The sequence below is a fragment of the Triticum dicoccoides genome, chromosome 5B, assembly GCF_002162155.2.
Source record: "Triticum dicoccoides isolate Atlit2015 ecotype Zavitan chromosome 5B, WEW_v2.0, whole genome shotgun sequence".
NCBI classification, from domain to species: domain Eukaryota; kingdom Viridiplantae; phylum Streptophyta; class Magnoliopsida; order Poales; family Poaceae; genus Triticum; species Triticum dicoccoides.
In genome coordinates, this window is record NC_041389.1 from 85,142,609 (window position 1) to 85,151,664 (window position 9,056).

Here is a 9,056-nt window from a genome sequence, read left to right on the forward strand (position 1 = left end):
CAGACACATACGATCTAAATTTGTTTTTGACATTCAAGAGGTCCTGCAAACTTTCGTAGTATTTGGACATCCGACAAGGTCATGGAAAAAAACAAAATCGAGTCTAAATAGTGTATTTTTATACAGTTTCTTTTAGACCCAATTTTCTTTTGCCGCGACCTTCTCGAATGTCCAAATACCACGAATTTGTCGTCGAGGCCTGCATTGGGGGCGATGTTGCAGGGGCAAAGCCATGGTAGCGGCGGGAGGTTCTTAGGTAGGAAACAAGAGGGCGAAGGGTTTGGGCGAGGGGAAACTTGGGGGTCCGGAGTCAATAGTGGTGAAGGGTTTGGGGGAGGGGAAACTGGGGAATCGGGAGTCGCAGAGATGCATGGCGTGAAAGAGAGGGAACAGCCCGAGGTGGGATTGTAATTGACCACTTAAATGCAAATTGGCAAATTACCTCCTATATGATTAATAATTAGTTGTATTATTTGGGGCGGAGAAGAAAGGAATAAACCCTCACCGCCGTCGGGGCATGCAGGAACCGAAAATGATGCCCCCGTGGCTCAGCCACCATGTAATGGCAATAACTCAGCGGATGCGAGTCTACCGACACGTGACGGTGACTCGATGATCGACGTGAGGGTCATAAGATGATGACCTCAACATTGTGTTTCCATGCTCAATTTCTGCGGTGTCTTGTGTCTTGTCTGAAAATGTGTTACTGTATTTTCTGCAGTGTCTTGTGTGAAGATGTTACTGAACTTCTGCGCTTTTGTTCATATACCGACCGTAGTAAGAGCTTTAATTTTTTGAGTGGGCGATGAGAAATCTGTGAATGTGTATTGAGGTAAAGAAAAAATACAAATCTTCTAAGTTTTGATGCAATGTTGAACATTTTTCCATTGTTAAAAGTGACAATTACAGTGCGTGATAAATTTCTAGATAAGATGATTCGGGCTTTATAAAAAAAGACAACGAAGAATTATGTATGAAAATGATTTAGCATACACAAAGTGCAAAGAAGAAGCCATTCTTCAGGCTGGGTCTGAAAAGACAGCCATGCATACTTCATCTTGTAAAGATGTGATTCATCATAGGCCGGCTTTACAAGAGCTACAACATCCAGTAATACAAAATCTTGTACCCAGAATAGAGTAAAGGGAGAGAAGTAACACGGCTTTTAGTGTGTACAAACAACAATTCAACTAACTGAACAGAAAATACAGTAAAAAAAACAAACTGATTCATGGGTTGGTGTGCATTTCGTCATTTCTGATGAATTATGTGATCATTGTTTTTTGCGAACATGACTCACTTATAAAGATTTACCGGAAATACGAAAGCAACCTAACATATAAAAATTATATTAAGATCTTGTTGGACACCTCCGTCGCTCCGACGCGGCGACGCCACATAAACCCAGCAGATCGATTGGTGCATCGTCCGGTGGTTGTATCTCATCGTCTCCACCGAGATCATGCAGTCCGTCCAACACAACAACGAGACGGCGCACACTCTCATGACCGCGATCTGGCCCCTCGTCCTTGACAACCGCAACCAACGCGGCTGCCAGGCACCCGAGGCCTACCACACCCTCCGCCAAAAGCATCTCTCCATCAACGCCTACTTCACACGCATCAAAGTGTTGGCGACACGCTCCGGGACTATGGCATGCCTGTCTCCGATCGGGCTCTCGTCTCCAATATGGTATGTGGCCTCAGCAACAAATTTGCTCCCGTCGTCTCGCGGATCGCGGATGACCTACGAAACACGAAGCAACATCGACCGTGTTCTCTTATCTCACAACAAGGACTAAAACTTTAACCTATACTGACCGAAGACGGAGCATCAGGATTCCCCTATGTGATCATGCATTGACTCTTATTGGCTGCATTTGTAGGAATATTGTCTATGAATGGCTTAAAAATGCTGAAATTGTCGTGTAAAAATGTAGAAATTATAGTGTATGTCCGCGAAACCTAAAACGCCAAAACTAGCTGAGACACCATATAAAATCCAGATCCTGCTCAAGCTTATAAAAGCCGGGCGGCCAGGGATTGAAACGCCAGAGATTTCTGGGAATCAATTAACATCCTTATGAACTTATGATTCCTACCACTGCTGCAAATACTTATATGATTGTATATTTAGAAAACAAAAAAGGCACACAACATAGATGCACTGTTAATCCAGTACCAACACCAATCAATACTGAGGACCTTCATCAGTTTGTACATCAAAATATATAGTCTTGTCTGCTCCAGGTAGCCATGTAACTGTGTCAACACGCGCCAGCTTGAAACCCAAACTTGCTGTCTTGGATATCATACACGACCCTGAATGATCTTGTTGCCCTGTTCCCCAGAATCGGAACCCCTGTCAGTCCAGCAACGTCTGGCCGAAATGTGGAGCAAATTTTATCTGCTGACACTCGATAGAACACATTCTCTGACGGGAGCTTCAAGATAGACCTTACAAATTTCATCTCCACCGTTGGCATGTCTCTCCAGTTCACCGAATCACTAGTGGACGTGAAACAAATTTTATTCCTTCCAGCTGCTTCTCGGGCATATCCCTTTGCTAGCATTGCCGCTGTGATCGCCTTGTCAAACACACGAAACACCGGGGACAGAATGAACGTGTCGATCGTGCCAGAATCCAGTATCGTCATTCGAGTTGCGTAGATCGACGGGTCGACTTCAAGCCGTATCCCGTCGACCATCATGTCCAGCTGCTGAATAGCATACGCCGGGTTATCTCCGTGCGAGCCGTATTCGACCAACGGAATGAACTGTAAATTGTACCGATCATACGGCCCGATGGATAGAAATCCTCCGTTTCTATGATTACCAGGAAAGCAGTGAGAGAACGTGGTGTAGTTGGTATGGCGAACTACCTGACGAAAGAAGGAGTAAGTCTCACCCCCAAATCCAATAATGCCTGCATCAGCTGCATTGTACCTGTCATCTCCACTGCAGCCAAACATGAAATCATCAATGCTGAAGTTGTTTCCTAATGTGAGCTTGTCCTTGACCAAGCTTCCGGCCGTGTACTCTTCTGATGCATATCTCAAGCTGTAAAGGCAGCTATCTTGCTCCTCGTTGCAGCAAAAGGGAATACCAAGTGTTTCATGCACATAACCACAATCTTCAGTTGAGCAGCCAACGCTTTGGTAAGTTGAGGACTGAAGGGGGTCAAATATCCGTCCGGACTCTTCAGCTTGATCATGGCAATTTATCGGACAAGGTCGGCACTGAACCCAGGAAAGTGTCGAGCCGGTGTCGATGGTGACGAGGTTCATAATGGCCGGAGTGCCCAGGCCGATGGCCATGAGGAACCGATCTTTATGGATTCTGTCGTCCTCAAAGGAATACCATGTGTTCTGTACATTTGATACTTGTACTGATGCTTGTATGCATGGGTGCATCTCGTGGAACACTGGGAATTGAAAGGCACCATCGCCGTTCTGACCAAGATCTGCTAGCAGTAGACATAACACATTGGGTAATTATTAATTGAGAGAAGGATAAAATTCAAGCATCTGCTGCTATAGCTTTGAAATTTATTCACCCAACACACAATTAACTCAACTCATCTGTTGGTCATTGTTAATGCACTCGATACATAATATTTAGAAAACTCACAGAACACAAATTTGAACTTCACCATATATGGGTATAGGAGATGAGGAGCATGAGCTAGAGCATTACCGTAGGTTGAGGGGCATAAGCTAGAGCTGGTGCAGTACTGAGACGTATAGCTTAGTGCAAGCATAATGAGAATCAAGTACTCCATGCCTAATGTTATTCTCCAGAGAAACTTTGCTTCATAAAACTTCACCAGGCAATATGTACTCTAGTTGCTTAGAGACATGCAAAACAAGCTCACCACCTACCCAGTCATGCCTATAACACTGCTTACTATAATAGATACAATATGCTCAGTAACAAAATTATTAGCATGGAAAATGTTATTGGGACCCAAAACTATATTATTACTGTGCAGATCTTTTGGTAACTAATACGGCCAGGGTTTTTCATTCGGTCAAAGAAATCCGGAAACCGGTCTTTCTGGCCAGAACCGGTGGGAGAAATACCAGACAGTTTTACAATTTTTGCCCAAATTCAAAAAAATTGATCGAACTTTGAAAATTTTCAAATGATTTTGGACGAAAATTGACCGGGAAACCGCCGTTTCCGGCCACCATCAGGGAAAATCGGAAACAGTAAAAAGAAAAACTTGATACAGGCAAGGTAATTCATATAGGAGTTTTGCGAAGTATAGGTAAACAAAATGGAAAACATCTGGGGAAAAGAAGAAGTTATCACAAGTCAGCTGTTGCATTGCATCAGTTAATTAAGGCTGTAATCCTGAGATTCCAACGTTCACATTTAACAAAACCTACAAAAAGAAGAGGATATATAAACTACAATTTGTCACAGTTAGTGGTTTGCTAACTTCAGGCAGTCAATCAACAACGGGAAGTTCAGTCGGTAAAACACCAGTCTGTGGAGTATCCCCACTGACGCCTGTCGCCTCCCATGCATGGGTACCCATTTGCCGTAGGATGGCTTAGAAGAGCAGCTCCGAGAGTGACTGTTTGATCCGGCATCACCGACGCATTGACATTTTTCAGCTTCCTCCTCCCATCAAAATAATCGGTGACAAGTCTCCGAATCCCAGGGACCATGGTGCTTCCACCAACCAGCACAATCTCATCAAGCAGGTCCTTGTTCTTGTCTAGCTCAGCTTGTCTCATGGCACTCTCCACCAACGCCATGGCTTTAAGGAACAAGTCATGGTTCAGCTCCTCAAACTCCGCCCGGGTCAGCGAGGCCAAGAAATCGACGCCATCGACAAGTGACTTGATGCTCAGTTCGGCAACGTCTTGGCTGCTCAACGCCTTCTTGGCCTGCTCACACGCCGTCCTCAACCTGCCCAGCGCGCTGCCCTTGTCGTCGTTGCGGATGAGGTCCTTGCCGTGCTTCTTCCTGATCAGCTTGACGAAGTGATTGACAATCCTCTGGTCGAAGTCCTGTCCTCCGAGGAAAGGATCCTCGTCTGCTCCCATGAACTCGAAGACGCCGTCCACATACGACATGACGCTCGCGTCTGACGTCCCGCCGCCCATGTGGAGAACGAGGACGTTGCCCTCGTCGCGCAGCTTCCTGTGGAGGCCGTGAGCGACGGCAGCCGCGGTCGGCTCGTCGATCAACCTCGTGACGCGCAGGCCGGCGAGCTCGGCGGCCCTCAAGATGGAATACCTTGCTGGATCGTTGTACTGCTGCGGCACCGTGACGACGGCCTCCTGGATCGCGCGGCCGAGGTACGCCTCGGCCGACTCCCTGAGCTTGGCGAACACCATGGCCGTGATCTCGTCGGCGCCGAGGTTCTTGACCGCACCGTCTGCTACCATCTTCACCTGAACGAGGGGCCTCTCGCGGCCTACGACTTTGTAGGGCACGCGGGCCATGAGTTCCCGCACGTTCTCCTCCTCGCGCTCAAAGTCGCGCCTCTTCCCGAGCAGGCGCTTGAAGCCGAAGATGGGAGCGGCGTGGTTCTTGGCGTCCTCGCCGACCAAGACGGACCCGTCGCCGGGGAAGGCCACCCAAGTTGGGATGCAGAGCTGGAACATGGTTTCGGCCTGGCCGTTGCCGTGGCCGTAGCCGGCGACGCACGAGTTGGTGTTGCCCAAGTCGATGGCGATCGCCGGAGACGGAGAGTAGGGCGTCTGGTTGCCGGTGAACGCGCCCGCCTGGTCGAGCAGAAGAAAACACGCAAGGATAGATACGAGGATGGCCGCGACCCTCACGTCAACCATCGCCATCGCACTTGATCCAAGCTTCTCGATCTGCCGCGTCTTGTGTTGGGTGATTGGATCTATATATTTTCTGAGCAAACCGCCGGCCGATATGTTGTTTATGGTCCCGAGATTCGATCCATCTCTAGTCGGAAGTAGTAACCGAACGCGAATCCAGGAGCTGTTTTGCCCAACTCGTTCTCTTTATTTCATTTTTTTTTTTGACAGTCAAGCACCTTCTTTATTTATTTATTGATTTCAATTAGTTAGTACAGTACATAATAAGTAGGAAAAAGTCCAAACCTTGAACTAGTAGACAAAAACTAAATCGAACCCTGAACCCTAATAGACAAGATCAGCACATCGAACTCTGTGATGCCGATTTATTGTAAGCCTTGAAAGTGTTCACAAACAGGGATTATCGATGTGGCAGCTCGAACCTGGGATTGTTGGATGCAACCATGATCAAACGCAAATCATGGAGTTGTTTTGCCCACATCATCCTTCTTTTATTTGACTGATTTCAATATACATACATAAATGATTTCTTTTAGACTACCTTGGATTTCATTTAACTATTTATTTAGAAAAAGAGGTCAAGTTCATGTCCTAAATAAGACCAACACAAGAGAGTATGACATTACTGGAGCAACCTAGGAGCTTTTACAAGCTTGGTGGGTACGGTGCAACGGTGTCGTCACTAGTGCAGATTGGATAATGGCACATATTAAAAAAAAACTTTCGATGACACGTTCGATTTGTCGCCTTGCGATGAAAGACGAAGATCTCTCATTTAGTGGGAAAATGTACATCCATGCGTAAATGTTTAGCACCAAAAAATGCAAACACTAATTGAAAGCATATTCATTTTTTAAAAAATTTGTTGAAATTTGGAGCATCTTTACTGGGATTGATATAGTAGTCTGAGGAAAATGTGCTGATAAATTCCCTAACATCTTGTTCTGTTGCTCATTTGACCTGCAGAGGTGATGGAAGCCGGCACCACCCTCCTAGCGTTCACCCGTCCCGTGCTCGCAGATGCCTCGGACTCCGCTTCCTGGAGCCGCACTCCCTCGGGAGATTTTTCGGTTGCCTCGGCCTATCATATCATGCTCTGTGTCGTAGGCCGACTATTACTTGGGTGGCGCCTCTATGGAAGGTGTCACTCCCCCTGAAGATCAAAAAAATTGTGTGGCAATTGCAGAGGGGTCGCCTACCTTCGGGTACAAAAGTGCTCAAGAGACATGGCCCATGTGATGGGCTCTATCCTTTGTGTGGGGTTTCGGAAACAGGAACCCACATCCTCTTCTCTTGCACGGCAACTCGGGTGTTGTGGTCCGTTGTCCGAGATGCACTAGGACCAGACTGGGAGGTCCATGATCGCGTAGGCTTCCACCAGGCTAGAGCAGTTCAGGTCGAGAGGAAGAGGCGGCTATTTCTGACTTGTTTTTGCGGCGTTAGCTTCGATTCTTTGGATAACGCGTGATAAGACGGTGATTGAGCGGGTCTTTCTCCGCCAGGCCTCTGACTCATACTTAAATTTCTTGCGTTCTTGCAGCACTGGCACCCGCTGGTTAGGCAGCGGGACCGCGGCCGTCCGGGGCGGATGTTGGACTCACTCCATGACACCGCTCGGTGCCTCTCTTCGCCAGCAACCACTTGATGTTGTGGTTCCAACAGACTTTTATTTCAGTGTTGTGGTACTCTTTGTATGACCCGGTTGATTGCTTCATCAATAAAGCGGGACGAAAGACTATTTCAAGCCAGCGGGGCGGAGCTCATCTCTTTCATGAGATGCATGTTTTTAAGATCGGAATATGTCATACGTGTGGAGTAAAATAAACTAATTATGATACGAACTTACTACTGCCAAGTGGTCAAAACTTATACATGCATCAAAAATGACATAAGGAATTCATGTGTTTACGAACATAGAATCCATAAAAGGGTAATCTTTACTTATTGCGGAGGACACTATAATTTTGTGTACAAATTTAGTCATAGTATATGTCATGTTAGGAACAACTTAATGTCTACGGTATAATCATTTTTTGGAGAAATAAAACAAGAATTGTGTTTCTTTAATAACTTGAACAAGCATGGTGGAGGCGGCGGGACTAGCGGCAGACTCGGAGGCGGCCATGGCAAGGAGAGCGGGCTTGGCGGGACCGGCGGCGCGGCAGACGCGGAGGCGGACATGGCAAGGAGCATTGAACGCTGTCGTCTTCCTCCCTCCCCGGCATCTCCTCCTCAACCTCCTCGAAAATCCTCCTCCGGTTACAAAGGTAGCCTCGCTTCCCTATGGATCCGGACCTGCTCAAGGAGGAAGAGACGGTGCTGGATCGTGTACTAGCGGCGGCGTGGGGGCATGGCTAACAGGCTCGAGTGGCGGCGAAGGGAGGGAAGAGGCGGATGTGCTAGGGCTGGGGGCGTCGGCCGGCTTAAATAGCCGGCTACGGCCTCGGGCGGCACCACGCGGCGGTTACACCGCGGCGACGGTCGAGGCGCCCGTTGGATCATCGGGTTTTCCGGCGAGTCTATGTGGGGCCATGTCGTCGGGCCGATATCCGCCCATATTTGAGCTGGGTATGGGGGGTGCCGGTCAGTCTGAGCGTTTGAGGGCCATTTGACAGGTCCATTTGGGTCAAAAATCGTGACCGGCCCGACCGGACGTATGAGACGGGTTTAAAGGGCGTCGGGCATACCCCTTCCACCTCACCCCTCGCGTACCGGGGGAAACCCTAGGACATGTCCGGGCAACAGCGTCGTCATCGTCGCGATCCTTCTTGAGGGTGTTGTTTGGTATGCGGCGGTCCGGAATGCTAGGAGCGTGGTGGTATTTTCCGGTGGGCGCGGCGGTTGCGGGTCCTCATCGTTTTCGTTGATCCGCCGTTGTTGGCATTATTTTCTCTTCAGTTCCTTTTTTGTTTCTTTTGGGCTTGCGTGTGCTGTGGCCCCAGCATTTGTATCGTGTGGTCGTTGCTTTATAATATAAAGCGGGGGAACCCTTTTTGGGTAAAGGTAGAGGCTCTAGGTCTACAGGTGACGGCTGCTTCCTTTCATAGTTTCATTCCCTCCCCGCCCCAGCCCGGCCGTTTCGCCTTTCGCGCCGTGGACACCGCTTCCTTCCCTGTCTCGCCGTCGCCTCGCCTTCACCCGCTCCCTCCCTCCCCGAAACCCTACACCCCTAGTGGCGGCTAAGCTTCCGCCGCCGCCACCATGGCCTCCTCCCACTCCAGCATCGACGCCGCTCTCAAGAGTAAGAGCCACC

The 9,056-nt window shown here is 48.4% G+C and overlaps 3 protein-coding genes across 7 annotated transcripts in view; 1 reads left to right on the top strand and 2 right to left on the bottom strand.

The window, feature by feature from the left end:
- Nucleotides 1-2,266: 2,266 nt before the first annotated feature.
- On the bottom strand, nt 2,267-3,780 carry LOC119309141 (aspartyl protease AED1-like). The gene is made up of 2 exons (XM_037585203.1): nt 3,696-3,780; nt 2,267-3,462 (listed from the first exon to the last, which is right to left on the bottom strand). The coding sequence occupies exons 1-2, from the start codon at nt 3,778-3,780 to the stop codon at nt 2,267-2,269; spliced, it is 1,281 nt and encodes a 426-aa protein (XP_037441100.1).
- Nucleotides 3,781-4,306: 526 nt separating this feature from the next.
- Nucleotides 4,307-5,842, bottom strand: LOC119305217 (luminal-binding protein 5-like). Its single transcript, XM_037581797.1, has one exon. It carries the CDS (start codon nt 5,810-5,812, stop codon nt 4,472-4,474), a length of 1,341 nt encoding a protein of 446 aa, XP_037437694.1. The 5' UTR covers nt 5,813-5,842; the 3' UTR covers nt 4,307-4,471.
- Nucleotides 5,843-8,852: 3,010 nt separating this feature from the next.
- LOC119307516 (26S proteasome non-ATPase regulatory subunit 10-like) overlaps nt 8,853-9,056 on the top strand; it is a 6,923-nt gene continuing 6,719 nt past the window's right edge. For all 5 annotated transcript variants that reach the window (XM_037583590.1, XM_037583591.1, XM_037583592.1 and 2 more), the window contains exon 1: nt 8,853-9,044. In XM_037583590.1, the coding sequence (XP_037439487.1) occupies nt 9,005-9,044 (40 nt within the window). In that variant the 5' untranslated portion in view covers nt 8,853-9,004. The remainder of the gene's footprint in view (nt 9,045-9,056) is intronic.